Source organism: Phragmites australis, chromosome 6 (assembly GCF_958298935.1).
Source record: "Phragmites australis chromosome 6, lpPhrAust1.1, whole genome shotgun sequence".
NCBI classification, from domain to species: domain Eukaryota; kingdom Viridiplantae; phylum Streptophyta; class Magnoliopsida; order Poales; family Poaceae; genus Phragmites; species Phragmites australis.
Window position 1 is genome coordinate 18,696,881 of NC_084926.1, and position 27,760 is coordinate 18,724,640.

At 45.0% G+C, this 27,760-nt stretch overlaps 1 protein-coding gene across 1 annotated transcript; it reads right to left on the reverse strand.

Annotated features, from left to right (window-relative positions):
• Window positions 1-21,295: 21,295 nt before the first annotated feature.
• Window positions 21,296-25,927, reverse strand: LOC133923045 (uncharacterized). The gene is made up of 4 exons (XM_062368508.1): window positions 23,334-25,927; window positions 22,804-23,201; window positions 22,187-22,269; window positions 21,296-21,538 (listed from the first exon to the last, which is right to left on the reverse strand). Exons 1-4 carry the CDS (start codon window positions 25,925-25,927, stop codon window positions 21,296-21,298), a joined length of 3,318 nt encoding a protein of 1,105 aa, XP_062224492.1.
• Window positions 25,928-27,760: the final 1,833 nt, after the last annotated feature.

Genomic DNA, 27,760 nt, shown 5'->3' on the forward strand with positions numbered 1-27,760 from the left:
ATTGGTTACTCAAACCGATACGACATGTATTCAAAATAGGTATATCTACTTAGACGTCAAGGAAAACAACACCCTATCGACTACGACTGGATAGGAGTCGGTAGCTCACCCCTATATAAGACGGAAAGGCTGGTGGGAAGAGACAGCTAGAACGAACAAGGAAATACGAGCAACACGAAAGGCAACAACAGAGGATTTACTCGACAACTTTATCCCTAGGATAGATTAGATCCAATCAACTCCTTGTAATAGTCTTAGCCACCTTTCTTTTACTCGAGATCATCAATACAAGACAGCAACACCCCCACAGGACGTAGGGTATTACTCCAATCGAATGCCTGAACCTATATACATCGTTTTATCTTGCTTCATGATTAATCCCTACTCTCGAAGGTACCTAGTCAATTTATGAACATATTGTCATGAAATAATCTTCGACAGTTGGCGCGCCAGGTAGGGGCCTTCTTCTGTTTTGTAGGATTAATCATGTCTCAGACTCACTCTTACGTCGGATTTTCTGACACCAGCTTCTACAATTGCTTCAAGTCGACAGAGGGCGTCTTCGAGTTAATATGAACAAGGGTTCCCGATCTTCCAAAAGGTTCTGGTAACTCTCGATTTGGTGGAAACGAGACACAAGTCGATCCAGCTTCCGAACAACACGATCCGAAACCCCGCAATCGCAGCACCACGTCTCCTCTGGTTATCAACCGGCGTTGCACGGTTGACCTCGCCAAGAAGGCTAAAGTCCTTGCCTGCGAATCGAAGAACACAAGCAAGAACAAGGAAGAATGCAACCAAATTGCAGATGAATGATTAATCTCACGAGTTGGGGTCTCACAAACCGACGAAACGGCGAAACTGTTCTTGACAGAATAATCTAAGCAAAACCCGCCCTAATGAGAGCGGCGGCGGCTGATAATAAGGGTCTAGGGTCGTCACACCCCCTGGTCACGCCCCCCTAATGGGCTCAACGACGATACACGGCCCAACGGACCAAAAAACGGTGACGCAGCACCGGGACAGATTCTGGACTCTGACTTGTTTTGACGTTTCCTGTTGACTCAGAAGGAATTTGGACCTCAAACTAACGCCATTGGTTTCCTTATGAAATTATCTTTCCAACCATATGTGAATCGTCGAAAACGGAGTCCGGATGCGTCCTGGGCGTCCGTTTTACTGCTCGCTGGTCCTGGAGGTCGAGGCTGATTCGGACTCGAGTTGGACTGGACCTCCTGCTGTTGTTGGACGTCCTAGCTGCTCCTCCACGCCTCCAAGCCTTCCTCTATGTGTCTCTTTGTCCTCTCCATGATTCCTAAGCAACACATAATCATTAGGTAGTAATCTATTCTCAAAATTATATAAAGAGTTGCTTAGGAACGAGCTCACCTCTAAATTTAATTGTCGTGCGCGAGCTCTTGTGATTGGACCTTGAAAGTTCAATGGAGGATCATTGTATGTATCCGAGGGAGTGATGTCCTTATCATCCTCCCCCTCTTGAATTGGAGTCGTCCTCGACTCAAGCTCATCATCGGCTCCCAAGTAAGGTTTCAAATCTGCAATGTTAAAAGAAGGACTAACCCCGAACTCGGGTGGTAACTCAAGTTTATATGCATTATCATTTATTTTCTCAATTATCTTATAAGTACCAGCAGCTCTTGACATTAATTTAGACTTACGCAGCTCTGGAAACCTATCTTTTCTTAAATGTAACCACACTAAATCACCCGGTTCAAGTTTGACTTCTTTCCTACCTTCACTACCAGCAATTCTATACTTTTCATTCATCTTTTCGATATTTATTTTAGTTGTTTCATGCAACTTACGAATAAAATCAGCACGTGCACTAGCATCACTATGTGTTCTTTCAGTGGTAGGTAAAGGCAAAAGATTAATAGGAGCGCGAGGGGTAAAACCATACACTACCTGAAAAGGACTTACCTTGGTGGTAGAATGTGTTGCCCGATTATAAGCAAACTCCACGTGGGGCAAACATTCTTCCCACATCTTCAAATTTTTCTTCAAAATAGCTCTCAACATGGTACCCAAAGTGCGGTTCACTACCTCCGTTTGGCCATCAGTTTGTGGGTGGCAAGTAGTAGAAAATAATAGTTTTGTACCCAACTTATTCCATAGAGTGCGCCAAAAGTGACTCAAAAATTTAGCGTCGCGATCTGAAACAATAGTAGAAGGCATACCATGCAAGCGAACAATCTCTTTGAAAAAGAGGTCAGCAATATAAACGGCATCATCACTTTTATGACAAGGTATAAAATGTGCCATCTTAGAAAAATGATCCACAACAACAAAAATGCTATCCCTCCCCCTCTTAGTCCTAGGCAATCCCAAAACAAAGTCCATCGAAATATCTGCCCAAGGAATAGAAGGAACAGGAAGAGGCATATACAAACCATGTGGATTCAAGCGAGACTTAGCCTTTTGACATGTGGTACAGCGTGCCACGAACCGCTCAACATCTCTCCTCATCTTTGGCCAAAAGAAATGTGTGGCCAACATATCCTCCGTCTTCTTAGCACCAAAATGTCCCATCAATCCTCCTCCATGTGCTTCCTGCAACAACAAAAGACGAACGGAACCAACTGGAATGCATAGACGGTTATCTCTAAACACAAATCCATCATTGATCACAAACTTGTTCCATGTACGTCCCTCTTTACAGTTCAGCAATACATCTTTAAAATCAGGGTCAAGCACATATTGTTCTTTTATTGAGTCAAGTCCAAAAATTCTATAATCAAGTTGGGACAACAAAGCATATCGTCTAGACAAAGCATCAGCAATTATATTATCCTTCCCTTTCTTGTGTTTGATAATATAAGGAAAAGATTCGATAAATTCAACCCACTTAGCATGTCTACGATTCAGATTATTTTGAGAACGAAGATACTTAAGCGATTCATGATCTGAATGTATAACAAATTCTTTAGGCCACAAATAATGACGCCACGTCTCTAAAGAACGTACAAGTGCATACAATTCCTTATCATACGTAGAGTAATTAAGAACAGGGCCATGCAATTTTTCGCTAAAGTATGCAACGGGCTTACCTTCTTGCATCAAAACACCTCCAATGCCAACTCCACTAGCATCACATTCTAGCTCAAAGGTCTTACCAAAATTTGGAAGTTGCAGCAATGGCGCGTGCGTAAGCTTGTCCTTCAAAGTGTCAAAGGACTCCTCTTGTGCCTTACCCCAATGGAACACCACACCTTTCTTTGTCAACTCGTGTAAGGGGGCAGCAATGGCGCTGAAATCCTTCACGAAACGACGATAAAAACCTGCAAGTCCAAGAAAACTTCTCACCTGTTTGATAGTTTGGGGCACCGGTCAACTCTTTATGGCTTCAATTTTCATCTCATCCACCTCAATTCCCTGTGGAGTAATAACATAGCCAAGAAAAGAGACTCGATCCGTGCAAAAGATACACTTCTCAAGGTTACCAAATAAACGTGCATCACGTAAAGCATTAAAAACAGCACGTAAGTGATCCATATGTTCATCCAAAGACTTGCTATAAATTAATATGTCATCAAAGTAAACCACCACAAATCGTCCAATAAAAGCTCTTAAAACCTCATTCATCAAACGCATGAAAGTGCTAGGTGCATTAGTTAAACCAAAAGGCATTACTAACCACTCATATAATCCGAATTTAGTTTTGAAAGCTGTTTTCCATTCATCTCCAAGTTTCATTCTAATTTGATGGTAACCACTACGCAAGTCGATCTTTGTAAAAATTACAGAGCCACACAACTCATCAAGCATATCATCAAGTCTAGGAATGGGATGGCGATATCGAATAGTAATGTTATTGATGGCTCTACAATCAACACACATACGCCAAGTACCATCTTTCTTAGGAACCAAAATCACAGGAACAGCACAAGGACTAAGGCTCTCACGTACATACCCGCGGTCCAAAAGCTCTTGGACTTGCTGCTGAATTTCCTTAGTCTCCTCGGGATTGGTTCGATACGCAACACGATTTGGCAATGTTGCTCTCGGGATCAAATCGATTTGATGCTCTATCCCTCTCATAGGTGGCAGTCCCGGGGGTATCTCAGCTGGGAAAACATCCTCATACTCCTGCAAAAGGTTAGTGGCAGCAGGAGGTATCGAACTAATAACATCATCAAGCGAATACAAAACTCGTTTGCAAACCAAGGTGTAGCAAATATCATTATTAGAAATTTCAGCAAGGTCACTTTTTAGTGCAAGCATAACACCACCCTTCAATTTTATGCCCTCTACCTTAGAACTAGGTGCAGTCTTATCCTTTTTAGGTGGGTAAAGAGAATTAGCAACTTGCTGATTTTCAGATTTAGTATCACGCAAATTAGCAGCTCGTTCTTTATCAGCTTGTACAATTTCAGCAGGGGTCATAGGAACCAAAGTAATTTTCTTTCCTTTATGCATAAAAGTATATGTATTACTTCTACCATGGTGTATAGCATCATTATCAAATTCCCAAGGTTGACCCAATAAAAGTGAGCAAGCTTCCATAGGTACCACATCACAGTCAACATAATCAGCATAGGAACCAATGTAAAAAGAAACTCTGCAAGTTTGTGTTACCTTAGCTTTTCCAGCATCATTAAACCACTGAAGGTTATATGGATGGGGGTGTTGGCGTGTGGTCAAGCCAAGCTTCTTGACCAAATCTGAACTCACCAAATTATTACAACTACCTCCATCGATGATGACACGTGCTCGCCGATTTTGGATGACGAAGAAAATCTGGAACAAGTTATGGCGTTGCAGCTTCTCTGGTTGTTGTACCCTTGTGCTGAGCGCCCGCTGCACAATGATGCTCCTATAGGTCGCTGTGTCATCACTGCCCAAGATTTCGTTGCTCTCCTCAACAACTGGTTCTTCTTCTTCTTCTTCCTCAATGTCAGAGGCGCTGATGTACCCATCTTCCGTTGCAATGTATGCCCGCTGACTTGGGCAATCCTTCTGCACATGACCGAATCCATGGCAGCGACGGCACTGAATGCCAGAGGTGCGTCCCGTTGATGCAACAGAGGAAGCACTCTTGGAAGGTCCCTGCAAAACAGAACTTTTACCTGAGCCTGAAGGTCGTGTAGTGACCGGATTTGGTGCCGTAGCTGCTTGTTGCTTGCTCGCTGGTGAGGGAGCCCTGTAAGTGGATGGTTTGGACAGCCCAAAGGATGGTCCTGTGCGCGGCGTGTATGTGGTGCTGGCCTTGTACTTGCCCTGCTGCTCACGCCCCTGCAACTCCTTCTCTGCAAGCATAGCAAACTGAAACAACTGGTTGACATTGTTAAATTCTTTATAATCAATAATATCCTGGATTTCACGTCTCAAACCCGAATAAAATCGACAAATAGAATCTTCGTTTCCCTCTACTATGCCACAACGCATCAAGCCCTTTTGAAGCTCACCATAATAATCCTGCACAGATTTATCTCCCTGTTCTAAGCGCATCAATTTCTTACGCAGGTCTCTATGATAAGATGGGGGAACAAATCTATCACGCATAGCAACCTTAAGCTCTTCCCATGTACGAGGTGTGGCACCATCTGCAGCTAAACCAGTCCACCAAATAATAGCAAAATCTTTAAACTCACTAGTGGCTTGTCTAACTCTATGTTGTTCAGGTACTTGGTGGGCACTAAATTTTTGCTCTACTGTCATCTCCCAATCAAGATATCCCTCAGCATCATAATGTCCCGAAAAAGAAGGTATAGTAAATTTAACCTTAGCATAAGGATCTTCAGGAGCTCGATTATACATACCTCGATGGTGGTGGTGATGTGGAACGCCACCCATACCTGTGGTGTTAGTGCGAAGACGACGCCGTAATCTGTTTTGCAATGTCGCCGCTGGATCAACATTAACATCGTCATCATACAACTCATCACCGGTGTTGCTTCCATTCACATCTTCGTTGTGCACAGGACGGTTTTCCAAAGCATTTACCTTGTCGGTGAGCTCGGATAACCGTTTGTCCACCCGCTCAACCGCGTTTGCGAGTTTCATCTCAATTATCGCTTCAGTGACAGCCTTGATGACTGTCTCCTTCATCTCCTTCTGAGCATTGTCTACAACAGCTTGTAGCTGCTCTTGGCTGACACACTCCTTGAAGTCCTTTGGCGTTTTATCTCCTTCAACTGACATTGTGGAAACAAACACAACAACAAACAGTGAAGGTTATCCCTAATAATCGTACTACAAGGTGGAGTGGTGCCTCTCAATCAAGATCAGCAAAGGTAGACACCTTACCAAGCTCTTACCAGGGTTCTTACCAGCAAAGCAAAGGATACCTGGAAGGCGTGCGAGCGATTGCAGGGATGCAAACCAGTGCTGTCCAGAAGAATCTGTGGAGCTTGGAAGGCACACAAAGAGAACAAATATGTATATGTGGAACACAAATCAGAAACAGATAGTAATGCTGAATTATAGTCCCAAGTACTTGTTCTCGTTGCTGGCCTAAAGTGTTGCAAGTACCAAGTATGTGTGATAAACAAGGTGGAGAAACAAGTATGATGGATAGCAAGAGCAACAGAAACAAAGAATTAAACAGCACACGCTAACACAGCTCACTTTGCCCTTCTCTATGTGCTCCTCTAGATATTGTTCCTCTTTTGCCCCTCTCTTTTTTCTATTTTTTTGGGCTGTCGTTGTTTTTTTGGGAAAATTCGACTTTTTCTTTTTATTTTTTTGATTTTTTTTCACTTAAGAGCACACAAGAGGGAACCACAGAAAATTTGAGCTTAAACAAGTGAAAGACGTGGCCTGTAGAATTTTCTGAAGTTCAGCCAGAAAATGAGAAAAATATTTGGAAATTGAAAACTCAAACTTCGGAGGCGAATTTGGGAATTCTGATTTCGCCGAACCCGGTAAAGCGGGGACGAACGGATCCGAAACGCCGTTTCGATGCGAAAAACTCTATGACTTTTCTGAAAACGGAGTTCGTACGCGAAAGTTATGCCCGATTTGAGAAACGACTCCGAATTAGAGGACAAAACGGGAAGAAAGTGGGGAAAATATGCGACGGAGGCTAGGGTTTGATGGAAACGGTGGGGGAAAACACACGAACTGGACTCTAACACGACCTAACCAGCAACAAGACCTTGACCAGGACACAAACTCAACACGACGAACTCTGAAACTGAAATATGCAAAAGCTAAAGGCGCGGAAGGGTTGTAGGACAGGAAAAAAAAACGATATGGCAGTGGACTATGGAACAAAGGCGAAAACACTCGAAACTAAGGGTAGATATGAACCTGACGGTATACCTGAAGCTCTGAATACCACTTAATATGAACAAGGGTTCCCGATCTTCCGAAAGGTTCTGGTAACTCTCGATTTGGTGGAAACGAGACACAAGTCGATCCGGCTTCCGAACAACACGATCCGAAACCCCGCAATCGCAGCACCACGTCTCCTCTGGTTATCAACCGGCGTTGCACGGTTGACCTCGCCAAGAAGGCTAAAGTCCTTGCCTGCGAATCGAAGAACACAAGCAAGAACAAGGAAGAATGCAACCAAATTGCAGATGAATGATTAATCTCACGAGTTGGGGTCTCACAAACCGACGAAACGGCGAAACTGTTCTTGACAGAATAATCTAAGCAAAACCCACCCTAATGAGAGCGGCGGCGGCTTATAATAAGGGTCTAGGGTCGTCACACCCCCTGGTCACACCCCCCTAATGGGCTCAACGACGATACACGGCCCAACGGACCAAAAAACAGTGACGCAGCACCGGGACAGATTCTGGACGCTGACTTGTTTCGACGTTTCCCGTTGACTCAGAAGGAATTTGGACCTCAAACCAACGCCATTGGTTTCCTTATGAAATTATCTTTCCAACCATATGTGAATCGTCGAAAACGGAGTCCGGATGCGTCCTGGGCGTCCGTTTTACTGCTCGCTGGTCCTGGAGGTCGAGGCTGATTCGGACTCGAGTTGGACTGGACCTCCTGCTGTTGTTGGACGTCCTAGCTGCTTCTCCACGCCTCCAAGCCTTCCTCTATGTGTCTCTTTGTCCTCTCCATAATTCCTAAGCAACACATAATCATTAGGTAGTAATCTATTCTCAAAATTATATAAAGAGTTGCTTAGGAACGAGCTCACCTCTAAATTTAATTGTCGTGCGCGATCTCTTGTGATTGGACCTTGAAAGTTCAATAGAGGATCATTGTATGTATCCGAGGGAGTGATGTCCTCATCATGAGTCCCCTTCCGTCGACTCGGAAATCATCTTCAGAACTATGGTTTTTCGCTGGGACGATCAAGGTGGACTGATCCACACCGGTACACTCGAGTCCATACCATTAGATGTGTACCGCGAGGTGGGACTTCTCGAGTGGGATCCCGTGGAGCCTAATGTTCTCCAATGCATGGACACTGACAGGGACGAGGGCGGCGATGGTGACTCTAACGCTAGCCAGATTAGCTGAACAGATCGATTCGTGTTTGTGTCTAGAGGTGATGACCCCTCATCGGCTGACCCAATGGCAGTAGATCCAAACACCATGGTCGGTAATAGCGTGGAAATACTTGGAGATCCAGTGATAGCAGTCGGTGTCGATGGTACTGGTGCCGAGTTACCACTTGAAACATCCTCATCTGGAGCTGTACGTGCACTCGACACGGCCCTGCACCCGCGGACCATGGGAAGGCAAATGCCTCCTGCCTCTCCTGACGATTCCAGTGGGTGTACCTACGCCCGTGACAGCCCACGGTTCAAGGGACAAGCTCCCTCCAAACAATCATCATGAGGCTTCATCGACTCGACCGCAACCGAGCCTTGTTAACGACATATTCAGTACTCTAGATGCTAACATGCAAGGAGCTCATCTGATTCTCAGATCCCTTCTAGAATTGGATCTGGTGAATCCACCGACTCCTATGGTCAATCTAGTCAAGATCCTACTCGATGCGGCTCAGAACCAAGTCACTCGAGCAAACAATCCCAGCAACTCCAGGCCCCCTAGTTAGAATTGTCTCGACTCGAGGAGTCATGGGCGAGAACGCTCTCGAGTAGGGGAATCCCAGATGGGAAGCTCAGGTGGTCGAGCCCAAAAATGATACTATGCACCAAACTGTAGCTGCCCTGTCCATAGGCGCGAGCATCATGAAGATCTGAGGAACCGCATTCCTCACAACCGGCGTGATCTACGTATGGCAATCGAAAACCACTGTGAGGAACTCCGTGAAGATGATCGCCACTACTACGATGGCAGATATACAGGACGAGATGGTCGGTATGATTCCCCCGCTCGAAGAGACAGGCATGGCAGTCCTCCACCACCTCCTCCTGAAGAGTTTGATGGGGGTTGCGAGGCTTTCGTACGTGAACTCCGGTCGATTTGGTGGCCCGAGAACTTCAAAGTGGGCTCGATCCAGAAATATGATGGAAAGATCAATCCCAACGAGTGGATGCAAATCTACACCACCATAATTCGAGCAGTCGATGGTGACAATCGAGTAATGGCCAATTATCTATTAACCGCCCTTCATGGACCCGCAAGCTCCGGTAGCTAAACTTGCCGCCCAACTTGATTTGCTCGTCGGCAGAACTCAAGGCTCAATTCATAGCCAACATCCAAGGCACATTCGAGTGCCCAGGAATGGAGAACGACCTCTACCAACTGCATCAAGGCGACAATGAATCTCTTCGAGATTTCATCCGCAGGTTCAGCGACAAGCGTAACACGATCCCAGACATCTCAGATGAATCGGTAATTATCGCCTTCAAATGAGGTGTTCAAGACACAGACTTGCGTGGAAAGATGGCTACTCGGAAGATTCGCACGGTCAAAGAGCTTTTCGAGTTGGCCGACAAGTGCGCGAAATGAGCAGAAGCGCAGGTGCACGCTAAAAACCTCCAATCTAGCAAGGACAGACCTGAGTCCTCAAAGAACGGAGGAAAGAAGAACAAACCCGGTGACAAATGCAAGGGTCCCAATACGACTGTAGCTGCGGTCGACAGGAGAAAATCATGCAACACTGGAGACAACAATGGCCTCAGTTGAGGTGGTGGAAAGTGGTGCCCCATCCATCGGAGCAACTAGCACGACTTTGACAAGTGCTTTGTGTTCAAGAAGAAACTTGATGAGAAGAACAAGGCAAATGCTGAACGTGGTAGTAAGCAGGTTAATCCTAATGTTGAGAGTGATGAGCCCCAGTTCCACGAGGCTGATCGTAGCTTGGTGCACATCTTCGGAGGATCCACCATGTATGAGCCCAAGAGACAGTACAAGGCGATCGAGCGAGAAGTTAACATATCCTTAACTGGGCCTACTCGGTATCTCAAGTGGTCAGAATAGCCAATCACCTTTGATCAAACTGACCATTCAGTCGCGGTACCACATCCTGGTCGATACCCGATCGTAGTTCAGCCGACCATACTCAACATCAAGGTTTCCAGAACTCTGGTCGATGGAGGTAGTTCACCCAACCACATTTTCTCCAAAACCTTGGACAAGATGGGAATCTAGAGGTCGGAGCTTAAAACTGGAGTCGTGCCTTTCCACGGCATAACTCCTAACTCATCGATCATGCATCTCGGCCAGATCGAGCTGTCAGTCATGTTTGGAATGCTTAACAACTTTCGCATAGAAAAGCTGACATTTGATGTCACAGATTTTGAGACGGTGTGCAATGTGATCCTAGGCCGCCCAATGCTGGGTCAGTTCATAGCGGTGGCTCACTATGCCTACCTAGCGCTTAAGATCCTGGATCCCAACGGGGCCATTACGGTTAAAGGAGATCAGCGTGCAGCGGTCAGATGCGATAAGCAAAGCCTGGATTTGGTCAAACACTTCAGTCGAGTGGCCATCGCTCATAAGGACGCAAGTTCTAAGTGTCAAAGGCAGCAAGGTGTTGTCGAGGCCAAAGACTCCAGACTCGTAAGTCTTGCTGGCGTTACCAAATCTGACAATGCCAAAGGCAAGACCCACAATGGCGTCAGCAACAAAAAGACTGATGGTTGCGTTAAGGCAGTGCCCCTCGACCCGTCGAAATCATCCAAGACAGTTAAGGTTGGGGCCAACCTCGACCCCAAATAGGAACTCGAGCTTGTCACCTTCCTCCAGGGAAACCAAGATGTGTTCGCATGGAAACCATCCGATATGCCTGGGGTCCCCAAACCTGTAGCGCAGAAGCAGCAAAGATTAGCAGAACATAGGAAACAGGCCATCCAGGAGGAGGTTGATAAGCTCCTAAAGGCGAGCTTCGTTCGAGACGTACGTCATCCTACATGGCTTGCGAATCCCATCCTCATCAAGAAGGCCAATGGTAGAAGGAGAATGTGCGTTGACTTCACCAACCTCAACAAGGCTTGCCCCAAGGATCCTTTTCCTCTTCCATGCATCGACCAGATTGTCGACTCTATGGTAGGTTACGAATTGTTATGTTTTCTAGATGGCTATTTGGGGTATCACCAAATTAGCATGGGATTAGAGGATGAAGAGAAAACTGCTTTTACTACTCCTTTTGGTGTATTTTATTATGTAAAGATGCCTTTCGGTTTAAAAAATGCTGGAGCTACGTATCAAAGGTGTATTCAAAACTGTCTGTAACCCCAAATCGGGCGCAATGTAGAAGCGTATGTTGATGATGTTGTAGTCAAATCAAAAACCAGAAATGCATTGGTTGACGATCTCAAAGAAATGTTCGACAACCTCAGGAAGTGTCGCATGATGCTCAACCCCGAAAAGTGCATGTTTGGCGTGCTGTCCGGCAAGCTTCTCAGCTTTCTGGTGTCGAGTTGAGGCATTGAGGCCAACCCGCACAAAATTGAGGCTCTCGACCAGATGCAGTCACCTCAAACACTGAAAGAGGTCCAGAAACTGACAAGTTGCATTGCTGCTCTTAGTCGATTCATTTCCAAGATGGGCGAGCGAGGAATGCCTTTCTTCAAGCTGTTGAAGAAACAAGATTGGTTCGAGTGGACGGAAGAAACGGAGTGCGCATTCTAGGACTTAAAAAGGTACTTATCATCTCCATTAATCCTTACACCGCCTAACGAAAAAGAGGAGCTCTTTTTGAATATTGCAGCTACCCCACAAGTTGTAAGCACAGTACTGGTGGTTGAATGGGAATGTCCCGAGAGAAAGGCCAAGGTCCATAAACCTATTTACTACATGAGCGAGGTTCTGCACGATGCAAAGCTATGAGACCCGCAAGTACAGAAGCTGATATATGCAGTCTTGATGTCTTCTCGAAAATTACAGCACAACTTTCAAGCACACAGGATCACCGTCATGACAACATACCCAGTGAAGGATGTAATACACAAGCGGGAAGCTACTGGACGAATCGTGCAATCGGAGATAGAACTAAATAAGTTTTACATAAGCTACTCACCATGCACAAGCGTGAAATTCGGAGTGTTAGTGGACTTCATCGCCGAATGGACAAGCGTTGAAGAAGCATGGCCAAATATGGTCGAAGATCACTGGACGCTCTTCTTTGATGGATCGCTCACGCTCCAGGACACGGGAGCTGGCATTATACTCAAATTTCCAATGGGTGACGAACTTAGGTACGTTATTGAATTAGATTTTAAAGCCTCTAACAATGTTCCAGAATATGAAGGACTGGTAAATGGGCTTCGCATAGCTGCATTACTTGGAATTAAATGACTTATTGTGAAAGGGGACTCACAGCTAGTCGTGAACTAAGTTCAAAAGGAGTACCAGTGCTCAGACAACAAAATGGTGGCTTATTTACTCGAGGTGCGAAAGCTTAAGCAAAAGTTCGAAGGGCTAGAAGTGACACACATCAGAAGGAGTGATAACTCTGGTGCGGATGAACTTTCTAGACTTGCTTCTTCTTGAGCACCGGTACCCATAGGAGTCTTCGTTGAGAAACTCCTTAAACAATCTGTCCCGACAGTTTGGCGAATGGATGCTGCCCAACCCGACCAGCAGTCTGGCCAGGTCAGCGAGGCAGAACCCGCAAACAAGGATGATGCACTACTCGAACGCCACCTGACTTGGATGACACTGTACCAAGCCTATCTTGAGGGTCGAGACATCCCTGGTGATGATGCATCTGCAGAGAAAATTTCTCGTAAATCCAAGCTCTACATTTTGGTAAACGGCAAGCTCTACAAAAAAGGGAGTAACGGAATCTTGGTGAAGTGCATCACTCAAGAAGACGGCAGTAAAATACTGCTCGATGTCCATGGAGGCATGTGTAGTAATCATGTGTCTTCTCGCACCTTGGTTAGAAAAGTTTTCCGCTATGGATTCTATTGGCCAACTGCCCTCCAGAATGCTTCCGAGCTGGTCAAAAAGTGCGAGAGCGGCCAATTTTTTGGAAGGTAGACCACTCGACTAGCCAAAGCTCTGCAAACAATTTCTCTTTCTTGGTCTTTCTCTGTCTGGGGCTTGGATATCCTGGGACTGTTCCCAAGGGCCCAAGGCGGTATTTGTGGCTATCGACACATTCACCAAGTTGATAGAGGCCGAACCCATAGGAAAGATAACCGCAGAAATGGCCAAGAAGTTCATGAGGAGCATAATTACTCGATTCGGTATTCCATATCGGATAATTATAAATAATGGTAACCAGTTCAAAAGTGGGACCTTTATTTTGTTCTGTGAAGAATTCAGAATCAAAACTTGTTTCTCCTCAGTAGCTCACCTGCAGAGTAACGGTCAAGTCAAACGTGTTAATGGAATAGTTTTACAGGGCATCAAAACTCGGGTCTTCAACAGGCTAAAAGCCTACTCGAAATGCTAGGTGAAATAACTTCCCTCAGTACTATTGGTCATTCATACTTTGACCAATAGAGCCATTGGTGAAACTCTGTTCTTCTTGATTTATGGAGCAAAAATGATGCTACTGACTAAGTTGCGGTTCGGATCACCTCGAGTGGAAAGTAACTCCGAAGAAGGACAAGAGCAACTACGAGCGGATGACATAAATTTACTCAAGGAGTACCAAGATTGAGCATCTATTCGAGCAGCTAAGTATCAGCAAGCGTTGCGTAGATATCAAAGCCAGAGAACTCACTGCTAAGAACCTCATCCTATGAAAAGTGCAGAAACAGGCCCGGCGCCACAAGTTATCACCTAAGTGGGAAGGACCTTACATAGTAGTCGAAGTCACTCGACTTGGGTCAGTACGGCTATCTACTCCGAACGGAGAGATACTCAAGCACTCGTGGAACATCGACCAACTCCGAAAGTTTTATTCATAGAAAAGGTAAATTACAGGTAAGTCGATTACATTCGATTCGGTTAGCTACTTGATTACATAATCTTTCCCTTTTCCTCTAATCCTTGTGGCTAGTGCAAAATTAGCAGAAAGGATCTACCTAGCTCTGGCAAATAGTGAAGATCCACCACCTCCGAAAGTTTGGAAGCGTAAGGACCCTCATTCACCCTTGAACGAGTCGAGGAACCTTTTATGCTTGTCCCTCGGGGAGCAACTGATCACCCCAGGACTCGAACGTATACCAGCATAAGGGCCAGGAAAAGTGGCCGAGGCGAAGGCTCTGCTGGAGTTGCTGACCGGTGCCGGTGATGCCGAGTGGTCTTCTGCTTGGCGCGAAGACAATCTGGCGATTGTCGACGGAGAAGGCGACCGTGCCTCCTTCATCAGCGACGACTTGGGGGCTCCACCACCGAAGACCTCGATGGTGGCTTGGTCGATGATCCGGTAGAGATCACCACCATCCTCATTCCTCTCCGGTGCATAGCGCTGCACCGAAGCATAGGTCTTGATGTAACAGCGAACGCGCTGAGTGAGGGATGGTGACGATCTACGGTGGATGCTTCTTCCCTCTCCTTCTAAGGCCCACTGCTCGAGTCCTCGTCATCGGAGGACGTGATGATAATGACCTCAGGAAGTATCATGGTGAGAGGCCTAGGGGAGAGGACTTTTTGGAATGGCTCAAGAGGCGGGGATGGAGTGGAGGCCATGGTTTCAAGCTCTACGAGTCTTAGGAGGCAATAGGCAAAGGAAATGAAGGAGATGACGGACAAACGGCTTTGAGTCCCCTCTATTTATAGCGGGGGAAATGAGTTGTACTGTGTAAACATAGCCGTCAAGATACAAAATGATTGGTGGAAGTCATGATGGCGTTATGGCTTGTCTCGTCTCTGCAAAGAGGGATGGGCATCCATTATGATGCATTAGATCAATATTGCGGTGAAAATGAGTACAAATGGGAGTGGGATCTTTTAATGCCCACCTAATAATCATATTGTAGTCAAAACCATAACACTTGGGGGCTTGCATTCTCGAGTGTTCAGTCGAGAATGAGCCTTACTCTTCGGCTGACTCCGTGGTCAAGTACATGGTTGAGAACGAGCCTTACTCTTTGGCTGACTCCATGGTCGAGTACATGGTCGAGAACGAGCCTTACTCTTTGGCTGACTCCATGGTCGAGTACATGGTCGAGAATGAGCCTTACTCTTCAACCAACTCAGTCATCGAGTACATGGTAGAGAACGAGATTTGGTCGAGTACAGAGTTATGAGCTATAACACTGCTCTCCGATCAATGGTACAGGTATTTCCTTTTCTACTCTCCAATCGAGTAATTTCTTCCTCAACCGTAGAGTTAGGGGTTACATCGTAATACCATATTTCTTTTATACATTTTTTGCAAAATTTTATCTGGCTCTGCGTTGATCATGATAAATAGAACCAATGGAGACATGTGTTGGGTCGATGACGGATAACTATATCTCAGGAGGCATAAGCACAGAGATTGTCAGACATCTCACGCCTAACGGCCAAAAGGGTTCTGAAGTCCTAGTCTGCCATGCGTGTGCTCTCTATTGAGTTCATATTTGTATGCTAATCAAATGTGCAAATTGATAAAAGTTCGCAAAAAATCGATATGCTTTTTCTTTTTCTAGCTCTGTATTAGTCTTTTCCTCACTATTACGGTCTTCTTGAGTACTCGAGGGCCAGGCATCTAATGGCTTATCTAGTTAAAATTTCAAGTGTTGACAGATGCGTAATTGTATGGTCTTGAGAATGATGATAACATGTATATATCAGTTATTACATCTACTTATGCTAACCCTATTTCATCAACAAGGGAATAGCAGATAAAAGCATAATAGACTGGCAAAGTGTAGTATTATTGCGGGCATTCTCAGATCATAAAATATGTTTTACAAGTGCCAGAACAGGATGGACCATCAGTCCGAGGGACTCCCCTCACTATCGTCACTAGGAAAGCTGAGCCTCAATGACTCAACAAAAGCTGGAACTACCGACTAAATGCTTTCTACAAGCTTTAACGCCACCTTGCTAGTGCAATTAAATCCGACTGTCACCAATAAGGTATCGAGCGTGGGGTTATAGCTCATGAGAATACCTAGCAATGTGGCAGCACTTGCAGAGGCTACTTGAGACATGAGGTTGAGGGTCTGCTCCTTCAGCTCTTGAAGAACCAGGACAGGACCTTCCCTTTCAGCCATCATCACCTCCTTTTTAGCTCGAGCGGTGTTCACTTGATTCCTGAGTCTCTCCCAAAACTTGACATCATCGTTAACCTTCTTCATTGCGTTAGCAATAAGCTTTTCCTTGTTGTTGCAGGAGGACTCAAGGAATAAAAAAGGTAAATCGAATAATAATTATTTGCTAGTCACCCAATAATCGAATCACACACTTGTGATCAAGAACATACTTACATTCAATTTTCTCCCTCTTGGCTTCGAGCTTCTTGTGGTGGTTGGCCTCGGTGGCAGCTACCTGAGCACTTGTAGCCTGGAGAAGAGTTTTTATCGCCAACCACGGATCATCAGTCAAAATTGATATTGAAGTTTCACTTCCCCTGAGCTACGGGTCTTCTTCGGGCGCGCTCGAGGCAGATCTCTAATTGGAGCCGAGGACGAGTCAACCGGGGAAGTTAGCCCCAGATGGCTGGTCGAGGCTTTGGCAACCTTGATCTGCGCCTCAGTCGATAGTCTGCAATCAAAAGAATAAGAGGAGTGGAAAAGAAAGAACTGCCAATCGACCAGTCGAGATCAGAATCCAAGACAAACCTCTTTGAAATCAGAAAGTGTGGCATGATGCTTGACTTTAGCCTTTTTGTGGTCACCTTCTTTGTTCTTGGTCTGGTAGGCGGAGCCGGTGGATGAGTTACACATGGACCAGGTAAAGTCAAGTCATCAGTAGCCTGCAAAGAACCAGATAATAAGAATGCATTATCGAGTGAAAGTATGACCAACCTAAGAGCGATAATTCGACAAAAATTACCTCTCTAGTTGATTCATCAGGCATGACGATCCCTCAAGTTGGCGATTGCGAGGATGCGCCAGAAGTCCCCTAAAAAAGAGCCATCCATGCAACTCATCATTAATAGAATGACCGAAAGGAAATCGATAACTCGAGAAGAGTTACCTTTTCGGCCGGGTCATCGAGAGCGACAGTTGCTCGAGGAGGCGATTGGGTTGGTACGCTCACCACTCATCTAAACCAAATGTATTTAGGTATCTACTTGATAATTTGAAAAGAAATAAAAAGATAATAAAAACTTCAATCAGGATACCCGAGGGCTCCTTCGCTTGCACTTGAGAGGGCACGGATCTGACAACAGATGAGAAGACGGGGACGATCTCTTCGATTGAAGAGACCCCTTGGCCTCCTCGTTGGTCGATCCTTTCCCCTTTTCAACGTCATTGGCAGAAGTAGCACCATCGAGATCAGAGACCTCGCTCGAAAGGATATGTTCTTGATGGAAACTGGAGCCTGCAGTCACACAGACAAGTTAGAACAAATAGACAATAACAAGTCTTATTGTTCCATTAAGAAAATCCTTACGTCTGGTCGAGGATTCGCTAAGGAGTAAGGCCTGATGTCACACTCCAGTGCACCAGAAGAAAAAAGCTTGTTCATCCAGACGGTGACATCCTGGGCAAGCAGGGCTGAAAAAGAAAAGAAAGGTTTACTCAACAAAGCTTGAAGATCATAGCCAAATGAAAAGGGAAGAGTGCTAACTAAGCCTTACATTCGGCCACATCCCTGGAAGCATCCTCATCCCCACTGTACACCCAAGCCAGGCACGTTCGCACCTTCAGGGGACTCAATCCCTTACTAATGAAGTATCTGGCCACATGCCACCCAATAAGGCCAAAATGCCTCAGCATGCCAATCTTGTTGGCGAAGTAGGTGGTGTGACTGGACTCTCGATGCTCTTGCATCCAAGAAATAATTTCGACGGGAAAAAGACCTCTATACACTAAACAAAAACCGATTGGGTCAGGATTGGAGATGTAAAACCAAAGTTTCTTCCAATCCTTCGACCAAGAGGAAGTTAGAGGAACCAAGATATAGGAGTTTCTCATCCTACTCCTGAATTAGAAACCACATCCCCTGACACATTTATTTTTGGTAATCCTTTTCAGTTTATAAAAATACTAAAAAAGATTCAAACTTGGCTCAATGCCAAGGAAAGCCTCAGAGAGATAAACAAAAACACTCAACATGGTGACCGAATTGGGGTTCAGGTGGTGGAGTTCAATCTGGTATCGATCGAGCACATTGAGAAGGAACTTGGAAGGAGGAGGGATATTAAAACCACAATGGAAGAAAAACTCGAAAACTATGAACTCATGCTCGATCTTGCAGGAAGGGAATCTCTCACCCGATGTCGTCCTCCATTCGACCAGGCTGCGCGGCAACACCATTCCTTCCACTTCAAGTTCGTCCAGTCGAGACTCTTGCATCGCCGAGGGTGTCTAGGCCGCGATCATGAACTGGACCTCATCATGCTAATCGGGCGAGGCAACGGCAGTTGCTGCGATCGACTGCTTCTCCGACGAGAAGGAAGTCAGAATCATTGAGGAAGAGTTGGGATCCATGGATCTAAGCTTCTTTCTGGCAGTGGTGCGTGCCGAGGTAGAGAAAGCTAAGATGCTTGTGCAAGAAGACTGATGGCAAAGGACGAAGAATGGTCGCTGCCGGTCCAGGTCTTACGGGTAAAAAACTGAAAAGTTACCGCCATTTCAACCACTCCCACCTTTACAATGCTTCAACCGGCGCAAAAAAAAAGGAACACTAACAACATGCGAATCTCTGCACACCTTTCTGCTCACATTAAATGCACCCTTACCCGCCATTTCAAATTTTGAAAGGTTTTTTAACACTACTCGGAGTCGGGTGTCGATTAGTTGAGTTCTTTAAATCTTTTTTCTTCAAGTCTCGAGTGCGGTTAGCCACAGGGTGCTTGACCTGACTAAGCTTCAACTCAATACTCGAGAAAGGATTCATCCATACTCAATTATTTTGACCATGAGCCTGATCTACTTTACTTGACCAAGCTTAAACTTGGCAGTATCTGAGTGGGTGCTTATGGAAACCTCTCCTCCGAAGTAGAGTTAGGGGGCTACTATCGAATATCTAACTATGGGGTATATGCGGAGTACATCATATACAGACAAGGTATATACGACGCATATTCGGCAGCTCCAGATATCACAGAACCGAATTAGTGGTACTTGATACACCCAGACTCAAGGAAGTACATACTGAGAAGGATTAGATTGGTTACATAAACCGATATGACCTATATTCAAAATAGGTATATCTGTTTGGACGTCAAGGAAAACAACACCCTATCGACTACGACTGGATAGGAGTCGGTAGCTCACCCCTATATAAGGTGGAAAGGCTGGTGGGAAGTGACAACTAGAACAAACAAGGAAATACGAGCAACATGAAAGGCAACAACAGAGGATTTACTCGATGACTTTAGCCCTATGATAGATTAGATCCAATCAACTCCTTGTAATAGTCTTAGCCACCTAGCTTGTACTCAAGATCATCAATACAAGGCAGCAGCACCCCCACGGGATGTAGGATATTACTCCATCGAAGGCCCGAACTTGCATACATTGTTTTGTCTCGCTTCGTGATTAATCCATACTCTCGAAGGTACCCAGTCAATTTACGGACATATTGTCGGGAAATAATCTTCGACAAGGCGTGCCCGCGGATATGGAAGACTTGGATCCTCAAATGATTAGTTGGTCATGGTAATGGTTTGGCTATAGGTTGATGATACGGGTGATGGTTGGATTGATAGGGGAAAACCCGTGGGTTGGCCCGATCTTCACGGCAGTAGGTACGACAAGAGATAACTTGCTGAAAAATGCAGCGGGATAACTAGCTTTATACCTGACAAAGGTTGGAATGTGGCCAAGTAACGAGGGGAGAGGCACCGAATCCTTGGACTCGACTCAATCTCCACGAACTCAAGAACACAAACCGGGTAGCTTTAGACCTGGTCAAGGTTGGTTGCGACCAAGCGACGGGGAGAGAGGCACCGAAACCTTGATGGATTTCGACTCGATCTCCGAACGACCGCAAAACCACAAACCGGGACTAATCCACACAAAATGGTGCGGCCTAACTGGAAACCGTAGAGCACGAATTAGGGGGTCCCAGAGGAACCTTCACATATATACCGGTGAATCGGTCTCTCACAAGTCGATGAAGAACTCGCAAGAAATTTGGGGTAAGTCACTCAACAGCTCTTGGCTGGAAACACCATCTGGTGGATTTTTCTTAATTCATAATCGTGCCCCCTTTGGCTTAGATACAGTAGGTATTTATACTAGGAACACCCCTCCTAGCTAGGTGTGAAAGTTCTATAAGTTTCCACGAAAATAAAGGGAGATGAAAAGGTGAAAACATGGGTTCCCGAGAAGCCTCGCGTGATCTTCAGCCTCCCTGGCAGTCTTCACTTAAATGGTCATTACTCCTTAATGGGAAGTCAAAAAGATGAGCCGTTTGTTGGAGGTGAAAGTAGACTTGATTATCTTTCTGTCCATGTGCATTATTCATGGTGAATCTTGACCAGTTTGTGCGTGTGTCTCTTGGAACATGGCTCTGATGTCAGGAGTCAGTGTGATGGTTCAACTTTTGCGTAACTCGTCTCCTTCTCGGTGTAACTTGTCTCCTTTGGTCCAGCACCTGCTCCAATATGCGTAAACCTTAGCAATACAAAAGTAGAACATTTAGGTAGTATAAAATTCTCATTTGTATTGTAATCAAATTTAGTAAGGAGAGAGTTCACCTCTTGCTGCAGTTTCCTTGCACGACTCCGTGTGATGGGTCCTTGTATTGGTGTAATTGGTGCTTGACTTGTTTCAGCTGGTCCATGGTTTGGCACATTTGCTGGGGGGTCCTCATCATCCTCCCCCTCTTGAAAAGGAGTCATCCTCGACTCTTCAATTCCGAAGAACGGAGAAAGATCAGCAACGTTGAAGGTTGTGCTCACACCGTACTTGCTTGGAAGATCAATCTCATATGCATTATCATTGATTCACTGGAGCACTTTGAAAGGACCATCTGCTCGTGGCTGCAACTTGGACTTGCGTTGCTCGGGAAACCGTTCCTTGCGTAGATGGACCCAAACAAGTTGTCCAGGTTCAAATACAATCTTTTTGCGACCTTTGTTGGCATGTTTCTCATATGTCTTTGCCATCTCCTCAATGTTGGTTCGAGCTTGTTCATGAATCTTCTTAACGAGGTCAGCACGCTTGCTAGCATCTTCGTTGACACGCTCCTGCACAGGCAAAGGCAAAAGATCGATGGGAGCAGCGGGATTGAACCCATATACAATTTGAAACGGAGAAAATTTTGTGGTCGAATGTACCGCCCTGTTATATGCAAATTCTATGTGAGGTAGACTTTCTTCCCACATCTTTAAATTCTTCTTGAGTACAGCACGCAGCAACATGGATAATGTGCGGTTTACCACTTCAGTTTGGCCGTCCATCTGTGGGTGGCATGTTGTAGAAAAGAGCAATTGTGTGCCCAGCTTGCCCCACAATGTTTTCCAAAAGTAGCTCAAAAATTTGGCATCACGATCTGAAACAATGGTTCGTGGTACACCATGTAGTCGTACAATTTTCCTGAAAAACAATTCAGCAATATGTGAAGCATCATCGCTCTTATGACAAGGAATAAAATGAGCCATTTTGCTAAAACGATCAACCACAACAAAAATTGAGTCCCTTCCCCTTTTAGTCCGAGGTAAACCAAGAACAAAATCCATTGAAATATCCTCCCAAGATACACTAGGAATAGGAAGAGGGGTATATAAACCATGAGGGTCCAAACGGGACTTAGCTTTGTGGCATGTTGCACATCGTTGAACATGTCTCTCAACATCGCGTCTCATCTTTGGCCAAAAGAAATGGTTGGCCAATACTTGCTCAGTCTTTTTGGCACCAAAATGCCCCATAAGACCACCGGAATGTGCTTCTTGCAAAAGCATAATGCGAAGAGAACAGTCTGGAATGCAAAGTTTGTTAGCCCGAAATAGAAATCCATCATGTAAATGGAATTTTTCCCAGCCCTTTCCATGAGAACATTTGGAGTATGGTTCAGCAAAATATGAGTCATGAGCATACAATTCTTTAATACTCTCAAACCCAAGAACTTTAGCATCAAGTTCAGCAAGCAAAACATGTCGTCGTGACAAAGCATCAGCTACCACATTATCTTTACCTTTCTTGTACTTGACAATGTAAGGAAAAGATTCAATGAATTCACTCCATTTAGCATGTCAACGGTTCAGTTTAAGTTGACCCTTAAGATGTTTCAAAGATTCATGGTCTAAATGTATCACAAATTCTTTCGACAAAAGGTAATGTTGCCATGTCTTCAAACATCGCACAAGAGCATAGAGTTCTTTATCATAAACAGAGTAATTCAGAGTTGGACCACTTAGCTTTTCACTAAAGTAAGCAATTGGTCGTCCTTCTTGCATGAGCACTCCTCCAATCCCTACACCACTTGCATCACATTCAATTTCAAATGTCTTACCAAAATCTAGAAGTGCAAGGAGTGGTGCTGTTGTTAACTTCATTTTCAGGTCTTCAAATGCTCGTTCTTGTGTTTCTCCCCAATGGAATGGCACTTCTTTCTTTGTTAACTCATTGATTGGAGCTGCAATGGTGCTGAAATTTTTAACAAATCGCCGGTAGAAACCAGCAAGCCCGAGGAAGCTCCTCACTTGGCTCACATTTTGAGGTGGTAACCACTCACGAATAGCTTTGATCTTTTCTTCATCCACCTCCACACCTTGACCTGAAACAACAAAGCCAAGAAAAACTACCTTGTCGGTGCAAAAAGTGCACTTGGCAAGGTTAGCATACAACTTTTCTTCCCTCAAGACAACAAGCACACAAGCAATATGTTCAATATGTTCTTCAAGGGATTTGCTGTAAATCAAAATATCATCAAAGTAAACAACAACAAACTTGCCAATGAAAGCTCTAAGCACATGATTCATCAAGCGCATAAAAGTACTAGGTGCATTTGTTAAACCGAAAGGCATGACTAACCATTCATACAAGCCAAATTTTGTTTTGAATGCAGTTTTCCACTCATCACCCTCGTTCATTCGAAATTGGTGATAACCACTTCTCAAATCAATTTTTGTGAAAATGATAGCACCACTAAGATCATCAAGCATGTCATCAAGACGAGGTATTGGATGTCTATACCTCACGGTTATGTTGTTAATAGCTCGGCAGTCAACACACATACGCCATGAACCATCTTTCTTTGGAACTAAAAGAACCGGAACAGCACAAGGTGAGAGACTTTCTTTTACATACCCTTTGTCAAGGAGTTCTTGCACTTGGCGCTGAATTTCCTTCGTCTCCTCAGGATTTGTTCGGTACGGTGGCCGGTTCGGGAGTGGAGCTCCTGGTACAAGATCAATTTGATGTTCAATGCCTCTTTTTGGTGGCAGTCCAGGTGGTACTTCATCGGGAAATACATCTTCGTACTCCTGCAAAATATCAAAAACAGCACTAGGCAAAGTAGATGGTAAGTCAGTAGTTGTCAAAAGATTGTCCTTGCACAAGAGCACAAAGAACATGGCATGAGGTTCTCTCAAAATTTTCAGATCCCCCTTCCTAGCCATCATCACTAATCCCTCTTTTCCCATTGTTTTGGATCTTTGTGGCTGTGGAGTTTTATTTGGCTTTGGACTCTCTTTCTCACTTGCTTTGTTGGATTCACTCAAGTGTTTCTCACTCTCTCGCTGTTTTCTTTTGAGATCATCATTCATTATTTCCTCCAGAGTCAAAGGAAGCAAAGAGATGCGTTCCCCTTTATACATGAAAACAACCTTATTGGAATGATCACAGATTTGAGCATCACGATCATACAACCAAGGTCTTCCCAAAAGCAATTGGCATGCTTGCATTGGAACCACATCGCAGTCCACTTGATCAAGGTACTTCCCAATAGAGAATTGCACGGTCACCATATTGCTTACACGCATAGCACCACAATCGGTAAGCCATTGCATTTTGTATGGAGAAGGGTGACGCCTCTGTTTTAATCCCATTCTTTCAACCAATTCTTGACTTGCAATGTTGTTGCAGCTGCCATTATCAACAATGATTCGACACAACTTGTCTTTGATTATACCTCGAGTGTGGAAAAGGTTGTGTCGCTGCCCATTTTCCTCTTTGCCAACATTCACACTAAGCACTCGACGAGAAATGAAGCAATTATTGTCATCTACATCAGCTTGGATCTCATTCTCATCACTATTCAGTGCTTCTTCAGGATACTCATCATATTCAGGTTCGCTTGCAGATTCCCATTCATTATTCTCATTCACAATCATGGTCCTTCGACTAGGACATTCAGCGGCAACATGTCCACGCCCTTGGCACTTGTGGCACTTAATATCTCGACTGTGAGATGTGGATGCAGCAGATGTTGCCCCTATGGTTGCAGCTGGACGCTTGTTCTCATTGCGTGGTGCAGGTGAAGAAGCCGAAGATGGTGCAGCCTTTGTAATTGGATTAGAGGGAGAACTCCGAGCTGCAGCACCTTGAGAGCGTCCACCAGCAAATGAGGTACCGGGTTGTTGACGATGCCATGGTACAGCAGAGAATGAGCGCCCACGTCCTTCTTGCTGAATCTTCCTCTCCGTGCGCATAGCTTGGTCAACAAGGTTTTGGAGAGTGTTGTAAGGAAACATTTCCACAAAACCTGAAATTTCAGCATTAAGACCATGCAAAAATCTTGCCATTTTTGATTCAGCATCCTCTCTAATTCCAGAGCGCACCAAGAGTAATTCCATTTCTTTATAATATTCATCCACCGATTTGGTTCCTTGCCTCAAATTCTGCAACCTATTGCGAAGATCACGTTGATAACTTGATGGCACAAAGCGTCTTCTCATCACTTGCTTCATCTCAGCCCAAGTATCAATATGAGCACGCCCCAATACAAGCTGATTCTCTTGAATTTGATTCCACCAAGTGAGTGCATATCCTGAAAACTCAATGGAAGAAAGGTTTACATGCCTCCGATCAGAGAGATCATGCACCCTGAAAATTTGATCACATTGTTCCTCCCATTCAAGGTATGCATCAGGGTCTTCTCGTCCCATAAACTTGGGAACACTCAACTTGATTCGAGCAAGATTGTCCGGTTCAGCTCTATGACGATTATGAGGCAATTCACAACCACCATAAGCAGCACCTCGACGATGGTCATGGTGCTGTCTAAACAGCCCACGATTGGCAAATGGGTTCTCATTGTCATCATATTCCATCTCATGATCAGAATTATCGTGAAAATCTTCATCATCAAAGTGCACACGGGGGAGAAAACCACGTCCACGAGCACCTCCTCCATGCTGTCCACCATGGCCAAAGCGACCACCACGACCTCTGCGATGGACAAAGTAGTAGTCTTCAGCTCTTCCCACTGAATTTTCATCATCAACCTCACCATGAGAATTGGCAGGGCTATGTTGTGGCACCCTTCCACCCGCTGGAGGGAGACGTTCATTGAGCATCCTCTCCATGGCCTCCAATAGCGAGTGTCCAAGTTGACGTAACTCAGCCCGTGCAACTGGGGGTTCTTCTTCTCCTCCAATATTACCACCGCGAACACTTGAAGGGGAGCCTGCCATGTTAGAGCAATACAAGATATAGTGGAATAGGTAATATTTGTGGAACCTCACCTCTTACTCACCAAAGTTCTTACGCGTTCTCAAAGACTGTGAGTGTGCTAGTGCAGCAGTACCACGGCTTGTGATTAAGCGGTTGAACGGTTCACGAGTCGAGAGGTCCGGTTACGGTATATGGTGGAGCTTGGATGGCTGAACAAGGAAGGCTTGTAGCACTGAAAATCTAGTGTCGTAAACCACACAAAAGATGTGTAAATGTTGCTAGCACCAATCTGAAATTTTGCAATGCTAAGAACAAGTATGCAACCCTTCTTGATGTTCCTCTTGTTTTCTTTTCTCTCTTTCTTTTTTTTTGATACTCTTTTTTCTGATTTCTTCTTTCTTTTTTTTTAACACAACACTAGGGTGCAGAAATACATAACAATTTGTATACGGAGATGGTGACCAACAACAAAATGACGTAAACGACACAAGACCAGCAGTACTACACAAAGGTTCGGGTGTTTTTTTGTGGCTTTTTTGTGGACTATAGGATATGACGAATAACACAAGATGGGGAACAGTAAAAAGGTGATAAACTAATGGATGATATGGGGATGGTACCTACCGTGGTAACCTGAAATCTGATACCAAATGATAGGGGAAAACCCATGGGTTGGCCCGATCTTCACGGCAGTAGGTACGACAAGAGATAACTTGCTGAAAAATGCAGCGGGATAACTAGCTTTATACCTGACAAAGGTTGGAATGTGGCCAAGTAACGAGGGGAGAGGCACCGAATCCTTGGACTCGACTCGATCTCCACGAACTCAAGAACACAAATCGAGTAGCTTTAGACCTGGTCAAGGTTGGTTGCGACCAAGCGACGGGGAGAGAGGCACCGAAACCTTGATGGATTTCGACTCGATCTCCGAACGACCGCAGAACCACAAACCGGGACTAATCCACACAAAACGGTGCAGCCTAACTAGAAACCGTAGAGCACGAATTAGGGGTCCCCAGAGGAACCTTCACATATATACCGGTGAATCGGTCTCTCACAAGTCGATGAAGAACTCGCAAGAAATTTGGGGTAAGTCACTCAACAGCTCTTGGCTGGAAACACCATCTGGTGGATTTTTCTTAATTCATAATCGTGCCCCCTTTGGCTTAGATACAGTAGGTATTTATACTAGGAACACCCCTCCTAGCTAGGTGTGAAAGTTCTATAAGTTTCCACGAAAATAAAGGGAGATGAAAAGGTGAAAACATGGGTTCCCGAGAAGCCTCGCGTGATCTTCAGCCTCCCTGGCAGTCTTCACTTAAATGGTCATTACTCCTTAATGGGAAGTCAAAAAGATGAGCCGTTTGTTGGAGGTGAAAGTAGACTTGATTATCTTTCTGTCCATGTGCATTATGCATGGTGAATCTTGACCAGTTTGTGCGTGTGTGTCTTGGAACATGGCTCTGATGTCAGGAGTCAGTGTGATGGTTCAGCTTCTGCGTAACTCGTCTCCTTCTCGGTGTAACTTGTCTCCTTTGGTCCAGCAGCAGCTCCAATATGCGTAAACCTTAGAAATACAAAAGTAGAACATTTAGGTAGTATAAAATTCTCATTTGTATTGTAATCAAATTTAGTAAGGAGAGAGTTCACCTCTTGCTGCAGTTTCCTTGCACGACTCCGTGTGATGGGTCCTTGTATTGGTGTAATTGGTGCTTGACTTGTTTCAGCTGGTCCATGGTTTGGCACATTTGTTGGGAGGTCCTCATCATGGATGATTATGGTTTGTAAGGTGGTTAGCCATGGGTAATGCCTAGTTCTTGGGATATATTCACTTAACAACTGCTTAATGCTTT

Coding starts and splice junctions, on each gene's coding strand:
- LOC133923045 (XM_062368508.1), bottom strand. CDS start 25,927: ATGGCAGGCTCCCCTTCAAGTGTTCGCGGTGGTAATATTGGAGGAGAA. Junction 23,202..23,333: donor TTCAAAACAAAATTTGGCTT/GTATGAATGGTT, acceptor TTTGATTTACAG/CAAATCCCTTGAAGAACATA. Junction 21,539..22,186: donor GTGCCAAAAAGACTGAGCAA/GTATTGGCCAAC, acceptor TTGCCTGTGCAG/GAGCGTGTCAACGAAGATGC.